The sequence below is a fragment of the Theobroma umbraticum genome, unplaced genomic scaffold (assembly GCF_002168275.2).
Source record: "Theobroma umbraticum cultivar Fairchild unplaced genomic scaffold, ASM216827v3 scaffold_50.0, whole genome shotgun sequence".
Lineage (NCBI taxonomy): Eukaryota > Viridiplantae > Streptophyta > Magnoliopsida > Malvales > Malvaceae > Theobroma > Theobroma umbraticum.
The window spans coordinates 5337457-5359743 of record NW_018397261.1 but is presented as its reverse complement, the minus strand read 5'-3'; the positions used below and the strand labels follow the sequence as shown (position 1 = coordinate 5359743).

The window sequence follows — 22287 nt, the reverse complement described above, 5'->3', positions numbered from 1 at the left end:
ATATACTTTATTTTTCTTCTATAGATTATACTAGCTTACCAAATAAAAAGATTACCAATAAGAAAATTAATGACCATTGGTTACTTTTATGTCTTTTAGAAATGCTCCTAGCTATCTAGGATCGTACAAGTAATCGGACAGGATAAGACTGCTCTGGCAAAAAACTGATGATAAATCACTGTTATAGTAATCAGGACGATTTTGCAGCAAATCGTCAATGCTTAATCCAGCAAAGAATAAGAGAAAAGAAAGACGTGTGTGTTCCTATAAAATTTGTGGCGTAGAAAATCTTTGCAACTTTCAGCCAACAGTTTCCTTGGGTAAGCATAATTAATTAACACACCCCCATAGATTACAATAGATGAAGTGCACAACGCATCAACAAACGTTGAATTAACTAATTAGAGAACAAGATATCATTTATAAACAATAGGAGAACGGTTTAGATTGATTGAATCATTATTTTATTAAACTTGGTATGCTATGTTTGATTTGTCATTTTCCAATGCTCAAACTTATGCCACCCTGTCAACGTGCGCAGGCTGTCTTCTTTCTCCTATATAACGAACCTTTTTGCAAAATCATGACATATTGCAACCTGTAGAAACAAATTGAGTTCGAAAATAATCCACTCAATGACGACTAAGCTTGCTTTGTTTGTGATTTTCATGTCCTTTTCATTGGTTCCACCAACCGTGTCTTCTGTAGTCACCAATGGGATAGACTATTGGTGCGACAGAACCCCAAACCCTCAGCCTTGTAAGTATTTCATGCGCCAGAAAGGCAAAAGCTACGTGCCTAAGCAAAAATCTGAGTTCCGCAAAATGGCAGTCCAAATAGCCCTTGACCGTGCACTCAATGCTCAGATTCACAACATGGGGCTCGGGAAGAAATGTAGAAATGACAAGGAGAAGGCTGCATGGGCTGATTGCTTGAATCTCTACGAAGAAACCATTCTTCAACTCAACCAAACCTTAGATTCCACCAAATGCACCGATTTCGACGTGCAAACCTGGCTAAGTACTGCGCTGACCAACCTTGAAACCTGTCGGGCAGGCTTCGTGGAGCTAGGAGTTTCTGATTACATGTTGCCGCTTATGTCCAATAATGTCTCAAAGCTAATAAGCAATACTTTGGCTTTGAACAATAATGCTTCATTTGTGCCGCAGACTTATAAATACGGCTTTCCTAGCTGGCTCAAGGCTGGCGACAGAAAGCTCTTGCAGTCGTCTTCGCCAACACCAAACCTTGTGGTGGCTCAAGACGGGTCCGGGAACCATAGGACCATTAAGGAAGCGCTTGACGCCGCTGCAAAAAGGAGTGGCAGTGGGAGATTTGTGATACATGTGAAGCGTGGGGTTTACGAGGAAAATCTTGAGATTGGCAACAAGCTGAAGAATATTATGTTGGTTGGAGATGGTTTGAGGTACACCATTATCACTGGCAGCAGGAGTGTTGGAGGTGGTTCCACCACTTTCAACTCTGCAACTGTTGGTAAGGAATTCAATTTAATTCACTGCTACTGCCTCTAATTACATGTGCATTTTTGTTTTCTCACAGGAGCTGATTTTTCTGATTGAAACATATGACAACCAGAGAGATGTTGTTTGGTTCGACATGCTTTATATATCTTTTTTATTCCTTAGAAAAATCTGTTTCTTGGTGAAAACTGTTATTCTTTTGCATGCCTCCCCTCCTTTTCCCTTTACTTTTTAGTTATTATGATTATACAGTAATAGACTTTGATCATATACAGGCCTGCCAAGATTTATTAAGAACAAATCATCCTAATATAAAATGCTAATTAAAATGCAAAGGGAAAGCTAAATTTACATTGATTATTCTTCTTAATGTTTTAATCATCGAACACGGTTTTAACTAATTCTTGGAATTGATTTTATTTTTTTCAGCGGTGACTGGTGAAGGGTTCATTGCCAGTGGCATAACATTTCGCAACACCGCAGGTCCGCAGAACCACCAAGCAGTGGCCCTCAGATCAGGCTCTGATCTTTCGGTCTTCTACCGCTGCGGCTTCGAGGGATATCAAGACACGCTCTACGTCCATTCCCAGCGACAGTTCTACAAGGAATGCTACATATATGGCACAGTAGACTTCATTTTCGGAAATGCTGCTGTGGTATTGCAAAACTGCATGATTTATGCAAGGAGGCCAATGGATAAGCAAAAGAACATCGTCACCGCCCAAGGCAGGACCGACCCTAACCAAAATACTGGCATTTCAATCCACAATTCACGTGTAATGGCAGCCGCTGACCTTACCCCGGTGCTTTCTTCGTTCAAAACGTTCCTAGGACGGCCATGGAAGGAGTACTCACGTACTGTTTTCATGCAAACTTATCTTGATTCTTTGGTGGATCCAGCAGGCTGGTTCGAGTGGGATGGTGACTTTGCTCTAAACACTCTGTATTATGGAGAGTACAAAAATATTGGCCCAGCAGCTCCGACGAGCAGAAGGGTGACATGGAAGGGTTATCAAGTTATAACCAGCGCTACTGAAGCATCAAAGTTCACAGTAGCTAACTTCATTGCTGGAAGATCATGGTTGCCGGACACAGGGATACCCTTCACCCCTGGCCTTTGAGTTTATCACAGTGCATCACTCGTTTCAATTTGTTTCTTAAAATATATTGTTTTGTTCTTTCATTGCTGCGGTGTCTTTGTGAATTTACTTAATCCTTGCGACCATGTCAAGGAAATCCTCGTTGATCATACATAATTATATAATGTGATTTTTCAGCCAGTCTCTGGAAAATTCCCTTTTTATCAAGGCAAGCACGACAGAGAAATAATTTCATTTCTTTAAAAGTTTAATTTGAGTTACTACTGACAACATATGGTACAAGTCAATTCAGTGTCCGTCTGTCTTTCAAACTGAGAAAGGGGGATAAATTACACATATATGATGACAAGAAGGCATCCACGAGTAATCAACAAAAATTCTTGCTAAGTACAAAAGGTATCCTTCACTATTTATGCATAAGATCGGCCTCAAATTTGCAAGGAAGATTCATCTATTATACACAAAGTATAACAGTGGTCTCATAGCTAAATCCCTTCTTCAGTCAAAAGAAAACTCTGTAAAAGTGGTATGACTAGCCGATGCATAGCACTTGCCTTCAGCAGTCCTTCGCATCCTAACCATCTATGGCCAACAATCCACCTGCAATATGTTAAAAATCTGCATTGTCGCAGAGTGCGAAGTCTTGTGAATCTCATCAGAAGCTTACAACAGCCAGAACTCTGCATCATATTGTTTGCCAGCAACAAAAAACACTTGTGATTCTTCATGGCCAGCAAAATGGCTGTTCTTGCACCCTTCATTTTATATCAGCTTCTACTTTGAGTAGGCCACATCATCAGTTGTGACAATTGCAAACTTTGAGGATATGCCACCCTGCCATCAGCAGAAGTTTCACAAACTTTAAGCATTTTAGACAAGAGAACAAATCCTTATGCAATATATGTTTTAAATAAAACATTCATGTTGGATTACCAGTAAGTTCTACAGTAACAGGAACCTGAAGAATCTAGACAAATCACAATTACATGGTACATACTTTCTCCCTTGATCTCAGGGCTGCAAAACGCCCAAAAGAAACAAGAGAGAGACTATTTCTATAAGCATTTGAAAACATAAAAGAAGATATAAAAGCAATAAGGAGAACAAGGGTATTTACCTTGAGCTACATTCCATCCTTCTGTATGAACTAACACCTTCTAATGTGTCTTCAATAGTACTCGACCAGCCCAGAAGCCTTCAATCTTTAGGCACAGAAAAAGAAAATAGAGTCAGAGCTATAAGCAATAATGAAACCTTGAATAAAATATTCACAAGCCTTTGCTTTGACTGCTATTCAACAATAAAGTTTTTCATCTTGTGCTCAGAACTAAGCATCCTATTTGAAAAAGCAAGTCATTAAGGACTAACACATAGAATCATAGCTATTCCTTCCAAAAATTGCTTTGTTAAAGAGGCCAAGGCATTACCACATGCAGCTAGATCAAATTAACATGAGCTAATCTAAGGCCTTTGCCTTTTCAAACATGTTACTGTTAATATGCAAGAACTCCAAGTTTTGAATGATTACTTATAAATTTCTTTTTATCTGAAAATTTTTGTCCAAGTTGCAGAAAGCAAAAGGTACCTGGTTGCTGTCACCAGCAAACCAGCATCTTTGTTCCAGCAGCCAGCTGAAGAGATGGATTAATATCCATCATTCCCAGAGCCTGATGTTCATTTAGCTACACTTCAAATAAAAGAATTGAAAAACAATGGTGACAGTGTAAAAGTAAAGTAAGAATTTACGCAAAAACATTTACTTACCAATTATGTAAATTACACAGGGATTATATCTTGAATCATGAAACCAAAGTCACATTCTCCTTGTTTCCTTAATGTCTCAACCAGGAACCTTTCTGTTGATTTTAAAGGATACTTGCCCCTTTGAATCATTGTCTCAAATACTATATAAGCTTCCCGCAATTTCTTTTGTTCACATAAAATACAAAGCAACCAGTTATAACTATATGGTCGAGGCACAACATTACAAGCAAGCATTTCTTCAAATATCTTGAATGCAGGGATGCACAAATAACTAGCACAAAAATGTGCAAGTAAATTTTCATAAGTGACCTTACAAGGAATGAGCCCCCTCTTGCGCATCGCATGCAAAAGGGACACTGCTTCAAGTAGTCTACCAGCCTGGCAAAGGCCTTTTATTAAAGTGTTGTATGCAATTTTATCTGGAGTGCATTCATCTGCATTCATTTTATTAAATAAGTCTATGGCATGATCAATTTCGCCAGCTTTAATATGTCCACCCATAAGTATAGTAAAAGTCACTTGATTAGGACGGACACCTTCTTTTTGCATCAATTCAAAATGATCATATGCATCCTGCATCCTATCTGCCCAACAAAATCCAGATATTATACCATTGTAGAGGTACAAATTTGGCATAAACCTTGTTTCTTTAACCTTCTGCATGACCTTCAATGCAAAGCATTTCATTGCTTCAGGAGAACTATCAGAAACTCTTAACTTCTTTTCTCGTGGCAGGAGACATCTGTAATGGAGCAAACAGAACAACATTTCTCTTGCTCTTTCAGAACTTCTCTTTATAGAGCACCATCTTTTCCTGCTGGTAATGTTTCTGCAAACACCACTGACCAGTGCAATATAAGTAATCAGGTCATGCTCAATCTGGTTTCTGTCCATCAAATCAACTAATCTAAAGGCAAATTCAAACTCTCCCTTCCGCAAGAAATTGTTGATGAGAGAGGTATACAGTACAGCATTTGGCACAAGACCATCACCCAACATTCTATCAAGATACATACATCCCTTATCAGTCATGTCTTTCTTCACTAGCCCACTAATCAGAGCTGTGTAAGAATGAGAAGTTGGCCTAATAGCATCCTCAATCATTTTCTCAAATAGTTGACGGGCTTCAATGAGTCTTCCATTCTTTGAGTAGCCATTAATCATTGTCATATAAACAATCTCATCAGGATCCTCCCCAGACTCAAGCATCCTTATGAACATATCTTCAGCTTCAAACATCCTCTTTTGTTGGCATAGAGAACCTATTATGCAGTCATAAATAGCAACACCAGGTTTCATTCCCCTGTCCTCCATTTGGTCCAGGATATCAAAAGCTGATGCTAGATTCCCACGTTTACAGTGTTCATTTATCATTATCAAATATGTAGCTTGGTCTGGAAAAATACCCTGATCTTGCATGAGATCAACTAGGGATTTAGCATCCTCAAAAAGACCCTCCTGAGAAAGACACTTCACCAAGGAGTTGTAAGTAAAAAGCAGAGGCATGCATCCTAGATTCATCAATTTATCCATGAAATGCAAAGCGGTATCCAATTTTCGTCCCTCAGACAATGCACTGATAAGTATAGTGAATGCAACATTGGCTAACGTCAAGTTGGTTTTCTTAATGTTGCCAATCAAAAGCTCAATTTTTTGCTCCAAGTCTTCAGAAGCAGAAACTGCAAGTAATAATGGATCAAACCCACACCCATTAACAGCTATTGCCTCCACAATCATAAGAGCAAGGTGAAGCTCATACCCCTTAGGATACATCTTCATAAGTGTGAAGAACAGAACATGGTCTGGAACAATCCCACCAGTCAGCATGCTTTTATAAAGTTCAGCTGCTTCCATTAGCCTATTCTCCTTGTAAAAGGAAGTGATTAAAAATGTGTAACAGTGTACACTAGGAGCTAAATTGTTGCTGACCATGCTATTCAGAAGCATAGCAGCACAATCGACCTTCCCTTCCCTGCAATAATTACTAATCATAACATGATACGTTATGACATCAGGCTGCAGTCCCTTCTCCATCATCTGGTTGTATAACACCCAACCCTGATCAAACAAACCCATCTTGACAAACCCATGAATCAACGTGTTATAAGTATAACTATCTGGCTCACAACCTGTCTTGAGCATTCTCAAGTAAATTCTCATCGCCATTTTCATCTTCCTATCCTTACAATATTCCTTTATCAATGAAGTGTACATCGTCCTATCCACATAGAAACCCTGCGACTCTAGTTCTCCTATAAAAAATTCTGCCTCGAGGACCCACCCTTGTTTGCAAAGACCATAAAACAAAGACTTATACAAATGAAGCGTAGGTGACAACCCTGTTCTTTGACGCATTAGATCAAACATTTGAATTGCTTCTTCTAAGTTCCCTTTTTGACATAGCCCATCAATCAACCCACTAAAATACCAGCAACCCAGATTAACACCAATATCACTCATTGCAACAAAGTAATCAAACGCATCCAGAAACCTTTCTTGCGCAAAAAGCTCCCTAACAAGAGCATTAAAGGCAGGTTTTTCACTTGAATTATTCATTAAAAGCCTATCAAATAGGGTGCTAGCTTCCTCTAACTTCCCTAACTTACACAAACATATAACCATACTATTAACAATGAAGGGGTCAGGATTGATACCTCTACCAATAATGTTATCAGAGTACAGAGAATACGCCAATTGAGGATACCCTGATCGCACAAGCTTCTTAATAAGAGCCCCGAATGTGGATAAATCAAGGTCCAAGCCACGAGCAGTGACGAAATCAACGGCTGTTATTGCATCGGAGACTGAAGAAGACTGAGAAATAATGCGTTGAATCAGTTGCTGAGCAGAGGACAGTAAGCCGTGTTCAATGAGTTGCTCCGTCAAGGAGAGGCAAAAGGATTTATGGTCGGTGCAGATGGATGAAACGGCGGCATATGACGGGTCCAGTGGAAGAGTTGAGGTTGTAATTGCTCTTCTGGTTTTGAAGAAGAGGTGACACGAAAGAAGTCTCTTCTTTATCATGTTTAGAAACTGTGGATGGATTATGAAAATTTGTTTAAAGTATTAATAGGAAGGAAAAGTAGGCATTATTGAGATTGACCCCGTTGAAAAAATGGACAACTTTCATAGGCTTCGAAGCCAGAAACTCGAAGCATACAGAAAACAAAACTCCCAGGTGAACTGAAAAGAGTGACAAAATCTCAAGTGTCGTTGCCAAAGAGGTTGTAGAGATACAAAGGCGGAGAAGGAGGAGGACCAGAAGGAGAAACAAGGATTTTGATTTTGTTTTCGAGGTTTTGCGCCCCCTGAAAGCGTGGCAGGCCGATAACCGAACAAAAAAACAAATGCCTTGCGCTGCTTTTGTTTAAAACCCTCACACACGGCGGTGCCAAAGTGGCTGGGTTTTACCGTTCAAACAGGTTATTTCCTTACAAATTACATAATGTTTTCTTTTTTAAAAAAAAAATAACTTTTGTTACTTGGTTAACTGAACGCGACGAAGTTGGGCTTCATGTCGGATCTAAGTTGATTTATAAATGGGCTGCAGAACCTTATAGTTCAATCCAATAGCATGCTTTTTGGGCTTAAAATGTCAACTAGGACAACAGTTGGTCTAAAATCCGGTAGGCCTCCCACAAAAAAAGGGCCAAGCTTGCCATTGACTTATACGCCTTTCACATCTTTAATTATTTAAACATATAATATGTAAGCTTATACTATGCAAGTTCCTAGCTTAAAATATACTTACACATAAACAAATCTATGCGTAAAATATTCAATTATGATTTAGGCTTAATCGTATGGTATGAAGGAAATTATAAAATATAGATGATTTTTCATTTTGACATGTGAGTAGATTGAGTAAAAAAAAATCAAGACATAATAAGTATTTATTTCGTAACAATTCAGGACATCAAAATAAAATTTCACTTAAAAGATTCACTAAACAAGTTACATTGCCAAAGGCATATAATAAATTTAATGTGAATTACGTGTTGTTAATCTATTTACAACAAAGCAGCTAACAATCCAAAAAAAAAAAGAAAGAAGAAAATGGTTGAATTTAGAGGTCAGCACTGAGAAGCAAGTTGCAGATAGCAAAACTTGCACTTTGGCAGTAATTATAGATGACATAATGCATTAGGTAATACTATAAATACTCCTATAATCTTCTAAGAATGATCCTAATCATTCAGCATCCACTTATATATATATTTACCCCTTTAATTAAATATTGTTCTCGTTTCCTTTTCATCTTATCATAGTAATAATAGGCATTATTACTTCGAGGGTGACATATAAACCAAAATGCAATCATATATATACATATACATATATATATATATATATATTCTCTCCCTGTTGTGGTTACTATTTAATTTTAGGTAAAGACTTAACCATATTTTTCTATTATTTAGCAAAATAAAAGTGAATAACAGAAATAGTATTAGATGCTATGAAACTCAATCACACATTAAGAAACAATTAGACGGCCATGAGAAGGCAATTATTAGATAGTAATTTAGTATCAGAAACCACTTTGTTAAAGTCAATTCTTTTAGATTTGCGACGTCAGCCCATATTTACCCAAAAAGCGCAAAGGATTATTTATAGCTGTCGTTGAAAAAAAATGAGTTAGCATCGTTTGATATCTAAATTTGCAAATGTTCTAGAAGCCCTTTTGCAATATTCTCTCTTTGTTTTTTTTTTTTTAATTTTTTCTGTCTTTAAAAAGAAATGGTGACAAATTGTACGTGGAATAATGTGTACCATAAAATGTTGTCAGGTTTATGTAACATTTGCGTAATAATAAGCATTTTGTGACATAATTTGAATGGACATTGGTCATCATATTCATTATTTGTTTAAGGATTATGATTGAATTCTTATTGAGCCATTGTTATTCCAACACTTTTGTGCCAGAAAGAAAAGATTAATTGTTTTTCAAACAAATGTACAGTTTGTTCAACAGTTAAAGAATTTCAAGACCCAGTCTCAACCATGTTTCCCTGTGCGACCGCGAGTCATTGTATAAACATTGACCTAATCGCTGCAGTCGAGCTTTCTCATGTGTGAAAGGAAAAACCATAGGATGGACAAAAAATGTGGATTGCACTCAAATTTGCAATTAATAGAATGAATCATAGCCTATCAGGTGACCCCTAGTCAACTAGTCGATGATGAATACAGAGCACCAAAATGCACCACCGTCCCGTTTGTGAAAGGGCCCCCCGGCTTGCCCTGCCCATGCAATGGTGGGGAAATTGGAGTTTAATTTTTCACTGCTTACCAAGCCTCCACTTGTAACTTCCCAAGAATTGATTTCAGGCAGCACAATTTAGTTATCAAATTTCAACGCAAAATTCTCTTCTGAATCAGCTTCATCAATAGAATGGAAATTGTACTGTAATAAAAGCGTCTTTATGAAATGAATCCAGGCACATAAGCTTTAACATAAGTTGAATATTAATTGCCATTCTGTTTTATTATGTTGCAGATAAAATAAAATAAATCCATAAATTTACTTGATGCATAAATCATTTTCATTGTATATCTTATTTTTCATATATGTGTGTAACCAAAATGTTTGACTCTCATTTTACATCATCTCAAGTCTTAACTACATAAAAATATTTATATATACAATAATATATAAATAATTGACCAAAAATAATATTATTTTATTTACACATAATATTAACAATAAATTAATGAAGACAGATTTATCAGTATCTTTTCATCCTTAATTTCTATTCAAAATGATACTCATTAATAGCACCCTCTAAATGCTTTATTGTTTCAACTTATAACTTACAATGTATTCTAATGGAAACCATATCTTTCTGGTCGCTACATATGGTTCGTCTAGCTTGCCTTACACACGGCCAGAGCTCGCAACAGATAAATTTACTGCAAAAGTTTAGAATACTGACCTCAATTTATAAGCAAGCCGCTTTTTTATAAATTCTAATTAGCAGAATGAGGGCAGTCCATCATTTCTAATTAACAGGATAAGGGCAGTCCATCACTATATATAACCCAAATTAATTAACTCTGCTCTCCCGTTACTTATACTAAGTTACAGGGCCGAAAAAAAAATTGCCGTAAAATATCGAATACGCCAATTTGAATCTATAGTTCAAAACAAACTATAAGAGCCTTTCACAAAACTAACAAATGCTTTAAATTGAAAATATCTAAGCTCTATATAGAAGCACCACATAGACTAAAGTGTATCGATTTCTTCTATGGACCATTCAACAGAATATGGGACCACACTCAAGTTTAGGATGGGCAATTGGCCTTTACATAGCACAACAAGGTTCAGTTTTGACACTTTCGGAGGGCGTTTGCTTGCCATGAAACCCTTAGGGCCGGTCTCTTAGTTTCTTCTTCTCTATGTTTCATTTTAAAATTGAAGGGTTTAATTTTCAAAGCTGGTAGAGGGTCCTCTCTCCTACAATTCTCTACACAAAATGATTGATTATGCACAATATCTCTATCACATTTGGCCAAATCTGTATTTCATACTCTGAGTTTGAGTATGCCATACTCCTGCCAGGTACATTATACATTTTAGATATTTCTACTAGTTCCCATTCCTAAACTGCCCCGCAGCTTCAAGGAAATGATTGTGTGAGTTGTTTTGCCCAAAAACATTTGAAAAACGTTTTGGAGATGATTACATAAATTTTTCCAAAAACACAATTACGTTTGTATAAATCCATTATAAAGTTTAGAACAGAAGTGTTACAAATTAAAATACAATCCCATAAATACAATATCTCATACGCGCACAGTATGAGTGCTGCTTTCTGTGATGGGAATAATGATATATTGTCTTTTATTGTTTGAAACTAAGAACGCAATGGAACATTAATGAAGGACAAAGACTCACTAGAAGAAATGGTCAAAAATTAACTATTCCGCATTGTTCGCATGGTGATGAAATCAAGGACAATTTGGTCATTTAGAAAACAAGATGAGATTGATTACCAATAGAGACTGCCCACGTGGACCCCATGTAAAGAGTGAGAAAAAGCTATACAATCCTCCGCGTCTGCAGGGGATTAGAAGCAAACCAGCAAGAATTGGCCATGATGACAAAAAAATTGTGCGACATCTAAGTGGGACCCAAGGTGTATTAGAGAAGCCGCATCCCCATTGGTTACGGCCAAGTTCTGCCATCCAAATGGTGCCTCGTCAGCACTAACGGAAGGGTAAAACGAATGATGCCTCACAGCCCACATGATTGATTGATGTTTGGGGCCCCACTTGATTGATTCACAGGCCCCACATCATAAAGTCCAAGTGTTGCACTTTTGCATTTTATATATGCATATCTCATTATTAATTTTTAGTTGCACAAGGACAAGATTGTTTCCCTGATTAGGTGTTCCGCGACACTATTGGGGCCAACGTTTTTTTACCACACGTGTTTGGCAAGTAAGATGAGCTTAAAAATAACATAAGAAATGTGAGATGATGTAATATTATATGGTTGTGATGTGATATTTTAGTGATAAATCATCATCATTGAAATTTTAGCTTCGACTATTACAGCAAATTTAAAACATGTTGATATATTCCATCTTCTTTTCTATGTTATTTACAACTATATCTTTTGTGTTTTCATTATTGAAATAAGACAAATACAATAGTGACTAAATTGCAATACTAGCATCCAAAATTATCCATTTCGTTTACTAAAAATTAGAGTTTATTTTCTTTTTACCTATTAAAGTTTGTAATAAATGAAATTAATTATCAACTATTATATTTGGATTTAGTAAATACACCGAAAACATAAATACATGTAAGTTTTATCTTTATGATTATCGGTTTTTAATTAAGAATACATATAAAATAAATAAATAATTAAAATATTTATTTTAAGAAAACCATATTTGGATGGGGAAATAGTGTGAGTAAAAAGGATTATTTCACCATTTCTATTAAGTGATGTAGATTGACATAAGACGAGCAAGGCTTCTTAAAATAAACCAACCAAAGTGTCTACATTGATATTGGTTAGTTTAGTTCAATATTACGATTTAAATTGCAACTTAAAACAATTACAATTGTAATTAAAAGTTCATTTTTGTTGTTATAATTGTACATGAATTCATTATAATTTTTAATTGTGATTTTTTTCTTATAATTAAAATACTGTTTGTAATCAAATTTGATAATTGTTATTAAAGGCAACTCCAATAACGATGCTCAACTACCCTAAAAGCAAATTACAAAACCAAATCTTTAAATTAATCATCCAACGGTTGAGAGACCATTCAGACCATTGAGATGGTGCCTTCATATATATACCAATTAGTAGAAGCCTAGAAGGTTTGGTAATCAATGCTGGCAGCTTTGGTAAATTTCACGTGGCACTGAAATTGGGATAAAAGGACAGATCGTGGGGTCGCCCTATGGAACCGACGTTAGCAATGGGGTTAGGACCTACTCGAGACAATCCAGTAGGACCCATAGAAAGGGACCACATGTAGGAACCCACAGCCGGGCCCAACGCAGTGCAAAACACCACCCTTCAAGTTGCGAGCTTAATGATAGTGGCTAGCCCACGCCGGACCGCAAGCCGCCACGTACAGAGACACAGGGGCCATCATTCACTTCCCCTCTCGCGGGACCCACTATCCACCACACCAGCCGTGCCTCTTCAAGTCCTCCTGCATTAGCAAGAACTGGCCCAGCTCAGCTCAGCTCAGCTCGGGCTAGAGTCTATTAGCCGGCTTTTGTAATTTTATTTGGAGGACTGTCACTTTCTGGATATTTCGTCGGTTAGTCGGACCCAATTTTTCATGAAAGCCACTCAAAACGGAGACCAGGATGAATCTTAATAACAGACCAACACAACGGAGCCACGTTTGGTGCCGTACCGTTGTTTGGTGAAGGTTATTTGCTCGTTTATTTACAAAAATAACTACCATCCAGGTCACTTAGACACAGGATGGCACGGCGATAAAAACTGTGAGCTGTTGAAACGGGGCCGGGCTTGAGCTCCGTAACAATGGTGTAAGCTGATGAGAAAGGGCGTGTATTTAATAAAGACTGCGTCATCATGACAGTGAAGTGGAGCAGAAACTTATCAGTCACGAGCAGAAACCTGTAAAAGTCGAATAATCTAGCTAGTTAATATGATGATAGGAATTAATTATAGGGATATGAGCGATAAGGTAATTAATTAGGAACAAAATTTAAGTTAATGCGATCTGCTAACTTCACTGCCCGTTCCACGGGCTTTCTCATAAACAGATGGCCTGCCAATAATCATCCTCTGTCTTTCATGATATAGAGGAATAGTCCATTGTATATAATTCAATTGAGTATATGTTTTATGTTATTTCCACTTGCTTATTGCTAATACGGGCAATTACACTCATTATAGACGTGAGTCTGCTCAATGCACTTGTCTTACGTGGATAGTATAGTTTTTTTGCTTATAAAAGTTTTGGATAATCATCAAGTATTATGTAATTAATAATTTTGATTTGATTTCATTTAAATTAAAACATATTTTAAATAATTAGTCATACTTCTTTTCTTTAAAATATTTTTTGATAATGGTAATAGTATAATTTTTGGTTTATATATTATTATCCTTTTACTTAATTATACCACCATGGTTAGACATGGTTAGAAAATAAGGGCATCAAAATATTTGGTTGAATCCACTTTAGAAAATAATTGAAGTCCAACTACTATTTAGACGTAATAAAATATGGGATTTCAGTAAATGAAAACGAATATTTTTTCCTGTTTGCCATCAAAATGTTTTGATCACTAGCAATAAATTTTGAAAGAGAAATTAACGACCAAATGATAGCTAACCTAATAAGACTACATGCTTCATAATTACAAAAAAAAATAAACATCAAACCTAGCTAATAGATACCTCTTTTCTCTCTTCAAGGAAAAAAAAATTAAGGGAAAGTCCAAAGGGTAGAGCTCATATTTATTTCCAATGATTTATTTCTCCAAAAAAATTGTCTCTAAAAAAGTTGAGTCCAACATAAAAAAAAAAAGAAAAAAGAAGCCAGATAACATCTATTGAAAAATTAATTAAATCCTAATTTTTTTTATTTTTATTTCCATATTGATTTTTTCTTAGAATCTAAGTTGACTTAAAATAGTTCTATGATTTCCTTAAAATTAGGTGAATCAAATTCTAATTTTGATTGAAACTGCACTAATCTAATTTTTTAAAAATTAAATAACAAGTAATTAACCAAATATCTAATTGATTAAATGACTTCTTTCCATTATATTTTTCTGAATTCCAATTAATTATTAATAATACTATCCCAATGTTTATACATGCAATTAGAGATAACAAAAACAACATGAACCCGAATACCCGAAAACCTACTTCAATCTATTCCAAAGTTTGTACTCCAGATATGCAAGTTATTATGTTTTTTTTTTGAAAAGTAAAGTTTTCATTGATTATATGAATGTGAGATTACATAAATGCCGTGCCAAATCTATAATCAACCTAAGACTTGATGCGGCATTAGTTACCAACCTATGCTCAACGATACCCTGTTAGGCCACTTATTGATCCAGACACATATTCTAACCGTATTCACCCCTCAATAAACTACAGGACCCGCCTTTTTGTCTCAGCTGCTACACCTGCTGGAACTGGACTCCTTTGTTTTGCAAAAACCTTGAGAACTCGACTAATATGGACTGCGACTCTTCCTGTACTTTAGACCATCTACCAAACCCGATAGTTACTTGACTTGCACTATCTGACCATTATAACCAGTACCATATCGCACTCTGGTCTACCTTAAGAGCATGAGCTCACTGATGTGTGGTAGACCTGGTTCCTTTTGAAGAACTCTTGCGTCAGGCTGACCATGATATCCATAATGCATTTGGACACTTGCCTGGTTAAAACTAGTTAACAACAATTCTCAACGCTAGTTGTAATTATTGAAATGCAACTTGTAAAGAACAAGAAACGATGCGTTTAATTACTGAATGCTTACATTAATTATCGTTTAATGGCATATATAAAAGTAGGTTGTAACTTGACAGAAATGCTTAGGACGTTTAGTTATTTGTTCATCCCTTTTTAAACCTTTGAAGTGTATTAAAGAAAGCTCTATTTTGTATTGCATTGCATAATACACATGTACCGCCTAAATTTATGACAATAATGAAGGTGAAGGCAGCAACTTTTGCAACCATGTTCATTGATATAAAGCCAAATGAAGATCCTAGAGTCCATGGAGGGAAAAATATGATAGGGTTAGCTAAGCGGACCAAAAAAACAAAAGTGATGGAACATGGATGAGACCACGGGGGAGTAGGGGAGGGGTGACTCCAACATCATCATTGTGATTTTATTACAGTTAAGACTAGAAAGAAGGGGAGGAAATGGGGAGGGACTAGGAATGGAGTTGCGGAGGGGCCACCATGCCACATTCAGACACTGAGTGGACCTTTTGGGGGGATTTTCTTTGCTGGTGGCTGTTCCATTACGTCACCCCACCAATATATTTTTATTTTTCTTTTATCATCTCTGTTTTTCCAGCGATTTTTCTGATTGGTCTGTCCCGTTACGTCCTCTAACTTCACAGTCCCCTTTCTCTTTCCTCTATTTCTCCATCTCTCTGTCTCTCTTTCCCCTGGTATACAAGACCTAGAGCTTTGCACTCCTATGAAACAGAAAAACATTATCTCTCTCTCTCTCTCTCTCTTTTGGGTCTTTATCAGTTGCGGGTGAAGGTGGCAGTAGAGTGAGGATTTCTCTCTCTCTCTCTCTTTTGTCTCAGCCAATCTTGCGCCACCTTTTTTCCCGCCCTAAGCTTTTGCACCAATCTAGCTCCAAACGGACAGTGAGAGACAATGAAAGCTTATGATAATGAAAAACATTACCTTACTAAGACAGATCATATAACAATTCTTGATCATTAGGGTTTCTCTCTCTTGATCGTTTTCTTTTGCTTTTGCTTGCTATTTAACCCTACTCGTTCTACATTCTTCCATTCCTCCAAACCTTTCCCTGTTTTTGCCCTTTTTTTTTTCTCTCTTCTTCCTCGGGATTAGACCCGACAACTTGAGCCCAACCCTTTCAGGCGGACGGTTTGTCGGAGAGTACGACAACATAGTTGGGTTCAATTCCCGAGGCCATAAAGTATCTACCGTAGTACTTTCTCACTTGTTTCTTTCTTTATCTTTGTCTTCTTGTCCAAATTTGGAGTCTCCTTCGATACTTTAAAGTTGAGAATACTGTCGACATATTTTGGCAGGAAAAAACAAAAGGCTTTCTTGATTCTTGCTGGAAGATTCAATCAACCCAGATCTGTGGGTTACAAAGAGATAGAGATCTTGGTTGCTTGATCCGTGAGCGCTCTCTCTCTCCCTCTTCTTTCGACAATTCCATATTTTTCTCTTGAATGTTTAGCTGGATTATGTGTGTGTTTGGTTTAACGTTAAGGGAAGAATTTGGGTCCTAAAGCTTCTTTAAGCAGATCTACAAGTTTTTCTTTGCTGACGAAATATGGACCTCTGATCCATTTCATATCATGCCTGCATATAATAATTAAAATTTGCATTAATCCCATGATTAACATATTTCATTCAGCGAAACAAAATATACTTCCTCCCCTATGCTTCTTTCTCTCCCCTTAATATGTTTTACCTTTTGTAGACTGTAAAAGGCAGGCACGTTCCATTAAGTTTCATCATCCCAAACTACTATATCTCGGGGAGAGAGCCACAATGAACACCTCTTAATTCTTACATGTCTTTCGTTTTTCATGTGAGTTCAGCAATATCATGACTTCACAATAGCTATGACCATACACTTTTCCATCACATGCATCATCATGACATTAAGAATTTATGCATGCCATTACAAATCCGCATTCACATTATGCTGTGTAAATTCAACTTCACTGCATGTCGGCCTGCATCATCATTCATCTATATTCAATCTTGATTTGTTTGTCTAACATATTTCCGTAAAAACAAGGGAAGAATGAGAAAACTGTTAGATGATTTTCTTTTTCATATTCTTTTTTCCAAAGGAAGCTGAAGGAAGAAAAAAAAAAGTTAACAAAATGTTCTTGCTTTTAAGCTTCAACTACTTGAATCTATCATGATTACATGCAACTTTTTCATTATTACGTTGACAATTGATGACTTTCCTCACATTTAGTTAAATGGACTTTTGAAAGAGTGCCGATGAGACAAATATCTTTAGATTAAACGATATTTTGCCCTCACTATTTGGCTTAAGCATCTGAAGTTTCTGGTCAGACTACAGAGAAATGTTTTGCTTTGATAGGCTGAGTGCATCTAATTTAAAGATTTTATTCTCATCTTACCTAAACTATTTCACTCCCCTCCTCCAACAGAAAGTCTGAGCTACACTCTTTTGGCCTTGAGAAAAAGGAATATGTATTCATCATGTTTCTTTTTGTTTTTAAGGGATAACAAAACAAAGCACAGTTATATAATCTAAGGAACATGATTTTGTTCACTTGTCTTCATTATGTGAGTGATATTCATTGTAGTTATGTCTATATCAATTATAATGTAGGCCATTCAATCTAGCTTTTAAATCGCTTTTTAGTATTGGATTTGTTTCAGAAAGAAAAGAAAAAACGAACGGAAGTTACCATCTGCTCATTTAATTCATCAAAACCAGACTTATCTCGTAAGTTCATGAACTGCTCTTGGCTTCTTGCTCATGTTATCATGTTATTTGAGCAGATTTTTGTTCTTACGTTTCTTCATTTAGTCGGGTAGGATCATAGACATACTGGTTCAAGCTAAAGGAGAGGAAAAATGACAAAAACAAATACCATTGTCTGTCCATATTGATCGATTCCAATTACACAAAATATCATGTTGGTTTCAAACTTTTGATTCCTTATGCTTAGTTTCTTCTCATTACTTATCTTATGGTCATATTCCATTTCTACAAATTGAAATTACTGCTAATAGCCAACTTCAAATTAATTAGAAACTGTTGTTTTCATTAATGTATGAAGGATTCTTAGGTACAAATTTTACACTCTATGTGATAGATGATTATAATATTAAAGTTATACCGTTGTTTAAAGTTTAGGGATGAACATACATATACATAACTTATCAACCCGATATTAGTTATATCATCATGATTTTACGTTGAGGCTTCATAGTCATATTAATAGAAATTTCTTTAGAAATGCTGAGTAAGAAAAAGGAAATTTCTTTAAAACACCAGGCCAAAAATTTTTCCAGTGTTTATAGGGAACAAAAAAAAAAGATTTGGGGAAGTTTACAATCTTAATTTACAATAGTGTATTGTGTATGATGATCACCAAAAATGTATATCTCATGTCGGATAGTGATTTCTCTTCAACATATGCTTAAAATTTGTTATTATAAGCAAAAACTAATAAGAGCTAGGTTTGGCTGATACTAAATGCCCAATCCTTTATTTAAGCATTCTCTTCTTAATACAGAATGCTTGTCGAGGATGTTGATTTGTTGTGTAAATCATAAAACGATTTTCTCTTCCATCTTTATACAAAGCCTTTTCATATGTTTTTCTAGAAAGAGTCCTGAGACTTGAGACCTTCATTATATATCATGAAGAAGTATGTTGTTGGGTTTGCAGGACTCAAGGCCTAAAGCAGGTGACAATGAATACATTTACACAAGTTCCCCCAGGCTTTCGCTTCCATCCCACGGATGAAGAACTCGTTGACTATTACCTTAGGAAAAAGATTACATCAAGAAGGATTGACCTAGATGTCATTAAAGATGTGGACCTCTATAAAATTGAGCCATGGGATCTTCAAGGTATCTAAGACTTCATAATTTGTTCAGAAATAATTATAGAAATATAAATTTAGTTAAGGCCAACGACACTAAGTATTGGATGCCTTGAACTTTGAACAGAGTTATGCAGAATAGGAGCAGAAGAGCAAAATGAATGGTATTTCTTCAGCCATAAGGATAAGAAGTATCCAACTGGAACTCGCACAAATAGAGCCACTGCAGCTGGGTTTTGGAAAGCAACGGGTAGAGACAAGGCTATTTATTCCAAGCATGACTTGATTGGGATGAGGAAGACCTTGGTCTTTTACAAAGGTCGAGCCCCAAATGGACAAAAGTCAGACTGGATTATGCATGAATATCGCCTTGAAACTGATGAAAATGGGACTCCACAGGCAAGTCTTCTTAATTGCTTAAATTTACTTGAGAGAAAAATGTAACCATGCATAATGCTTTGGCTTTTTCCTGGAAGGATTTGCTACTCTATAATGCTTGTTCTCTTCTTTACTCCTACAGTGGGGAATAAGATAACCTTTCATGGCCTTTATTTCTTCTTCATAAGATAATGTCCAGTGTTACTCATCCTGATATTTATGTCGAAGAGAATCAGGCTTTCAACTCTCCCTTTCCTTTGATTCTTAGATAATAATTCAACTAAATATGGGAGAAGATAAAGTACATACATGTTTGTGAGGTCCTAATTATACATGTGAAATAGTAAAGCATATAGTTAGTTCAGGACGACATGCATGCAAGAAACCCCTGAACATTTTGGCTATTGAAATTGTAATAAAGCACCCAGTTCGTAGATATCTACCTATTCTACTTTTATGACATGATGAAATTGAAATTATATGCAAAATTACTAATTTGGTTTTCCTTTTTCTGTTTTTTTTTTTTATCTGAATGAAGCAGGAAGAAGGATGGGTTGTGTGTAGGGTATTCAAGAAGCGAATAGCAACTATCCGCAAAGTCAGTGAGCATGAATCTCCATGTTGGTATGATGATCAAGTCTCGTTCATTCCAGATCTAGATTCACCAAAGCAAACATCCCACTCTAATATGGCTTACCACATTCCCTATTCCTGCAAGAAAGAGCTTGATTTGCAGTACCAAGTCCCCCATGAGCATTACCTCCAGCTACCACTTCTAGAGAGCCCAAAACTACTCCAGACACCGGCCGGTGCAGTAAGCGGCAATTCCATGGCTGCATATGGCCTAGACATGAACAATGCCAGCACTCTACAGTCTTCAACCCTAACACAGGAAGATCATATTCAACAAACTCATGATCAGCAACACTTGCATGCGCTCTACGGTAACAGCAGCAATGAGCAAGCGGTGGATCAATTGACAGATTGGCGCGCTCTTGACAAGTTTGTTGCTTCTCAGCTCAGTCAAGAAGATGTTGCCAGAGAAAATAATTACTCAAGTGCTTCAGCGGCCAATAATGTCTTCCATTCATCGGAGCAGACGAATTTGCTCATCAGACACCTGAACAGGCAAGAAATGGTACCGGAAAATGCATCAACATCAACATCCAGTTGTCAGATTGATCTGTGGAAGTGACCGGTCCTTTGTTTAAACTTATTTCGACAGTATATATAGTACTGATCGTAGGATATTCAATTTCAAAAGAAGAAAAAAGGAGGAAAGTTATGATTTAAATTTTCTGTACATAATAAAACTATATATAAAAAAAAAAAACAGCTTAACTTTAACTGTTGAGCTCCTAGCTCATAGTATTAAATTATTAGTATCAAAAAACTTAGTCAGTGAAAGAATCTTGTTTCTAGCAAGAAGAAATATTCTTAGCTAGGTGGAGTGTTGCTGTGAGGAATTGAGTTAATTACAGCATTGTTGTTTGCATGTAAAGGCATTTTATTATGGCCTACGGTTTATGTATAACAGCCAGAGGCATTGTTCATTGATCGACCCGGCAGTTGATCAGATATATATATATATATATATGTTAATGAAACAGTGTTAGAAAGCATTCCCTTTGCCTCTTTCTTCTTTAGCTATTTCCGCCTTAATCAATTGTTTGTATTGGATTTTATGATCTGGTCGAGAAGATTATAATAAAAGCAAATTTAAATGCTTGCAACTCGTACTGATCAACGGAACATAAAGTTATGAAATGGCTTTTGTGTGCACGCAGATGCAATATGCAGCAAGCATGGTGGTGCATGCTTCCAGTTAATATGTATTTAGATATTCAAGGCCATATATATATATATATATATATATATATATATATATCAGACAAACATCTTATGGGACCACGAAAATGTCTCAGCTTCTATTAAAAATATCATCCTCAAGGAAACAATAGACTGAAACCACTTTGCAGAATATATATGCATCACGAGAATGCTAACTAAATGATTACTTGAATGCTTTGCTGGAAAGTCTGGCAAATGAGGCACAACTATGCGTACGTATAATTCTTTTCAAGCGTAGAAGGCACTCAAATAGGTCAATCACCCAAACTATAAAGCTGGCAGCATTGCTAGAAGTCAAGTTTCTAGTGCTTGCTTGGTTTCTGCTAAAGTGTAATATCCTAAGACAGAATAAAGATTAATCGCTACTTTCTTTCCCATATTTAAGATTAATGGTAGAGAGAGCTACCTGATCTTTTAGCCACTAGAAATCTCCACCTTCACACACAGAGGAAGAACGTGTATATTAACCAATGTAGACAATATTATATGGTAGGGATCCAAATGTTATGAGACAGAACTTTTTATAGCCTTAATAGCAAACTAGAGGCCAAAAGCGACTCGGAAAGCATAACATGAGTATGAAAAGCAAATTTTGAGACCTCCAAGAGAAGTACAAGCCATGAACTCTGCACTCTGAACTCATCCTCAAAAGCATTCAAAAGTCCCAAGATATTCTTGTTCTGCTACCAGGAAGATGTTTGAAAAGCAAAATATGAGAAGAAGGATATATAGCAAATGCATTTATTAGAACTTACACAAATCATTTCATGAAGAGTAAAACTAAGAACCAGTAACCTACCTTTTGGTAGTTCAACTGAAGGTGGAGAGAATGCAAGAAAGGGCAGAGAATGATCAGGAAGTGCCTACGAAGAACGAATAGTAAAGGGATAGAGCAAGACTGCTTATTTG

The 22287-nt window shown here is 36.4% G+C and overlaps 3 protein-coding genes across 7 annotated transcripts; 2 read left to right on the top strand and 1 right to left on the bottom strand.

Moving 5' to 3' along the window:
- Positions 1–569: 569 nt before the first annotated feature.
- LOC110417679 (pectinesterase 2-like) lies at positions 570–2826 on the top strand. The gene is made up of 2 exons (XM_021430144.2): positions 570–1494; positions 1911–2826. The coding sequence occupies exons 1-2, from the start codon at positions 636–638 to the stop codon at positions 2600–2602; spliced, it is 1551 nt and encodes a 516-aa protein (XP_021285819.1). The 5' UTR covers positions 570–635; the 3' UTR covers positions 2603–2826.
- A 126-nt stretch (positions 2827–2952) lies between these two features.
- Positions 2953–7720, bottom strand: LOC110417676 (Tetratricopeptide repeat (TPR)-like superfamily protein). Of its 4 annotated transcripts, XM_021430141.2 has the most exons (5): positions 7000–7070; positions 4346–6857; positions 4167–4263; positions 3699–3783; positions 2953–3415 (listed from the first exon to the last, which is right to left on the bottom strand). In XM_021430141.2, the coding sequence occupies exon 2, from the start codon at positions 6803–6805 to the stop codon at positions 4358–4360; it is 2448 nt and encodes an 815-aa protein (XP_021285816.1). In that variant the 5' UTR covers positions 6806–6857; positions 7000–7070; the 3' UTR covers positions 2953–3415; positions 3699–3783; positions 4167–4263; positions 4346–4357. The 4 variants fall into 4 exon arrangements, with proteins under 4 accessions (XP_021285816.1, XP_021285813.1, XP_021285814.1 ...); XM_021430138.2 differs by having other exon boundaries at positions 4346–7720; XM_021430139.2 differs by having other exon boundaries at positions 4167–4248; positions 4346–7720.
- Positions 7721–16051: 8331 nt separating this feature from the next.
- LOC110418213 (NAC domain-containing protein 7-like) lies at positions 16052–21073 on the top strand. Of its 2 annotated transcripts, XM_089783728.1 has the most exons (5): positions 16052–16514; positions 16630–16723; positions 18993–19177; positions 19277–19548; positions 20069–21073. In XM_089783728.1, exons 3-5 carry the CDS (start codon positions 19018–19020, stop codon positions 20720–20722), a joined length of 1086 nt encoding a protein of 361 aa, XP_089639854.1. In that variant the 5' UTR covers positions 16052–16514; positions 16630–16723; positions 18993–19017; the 3' UTR covers positions 20723–21073. The 2 variants fall into 2 exon arrangements, with proteins under 2 accessions (XP_089639854.1, XP_021286549.1); XM_021430874.1 differs by having other exon boundaries at positions 16052–16723.
- Positions 21074–22287: the final 1214 nt, after the last annotated feature.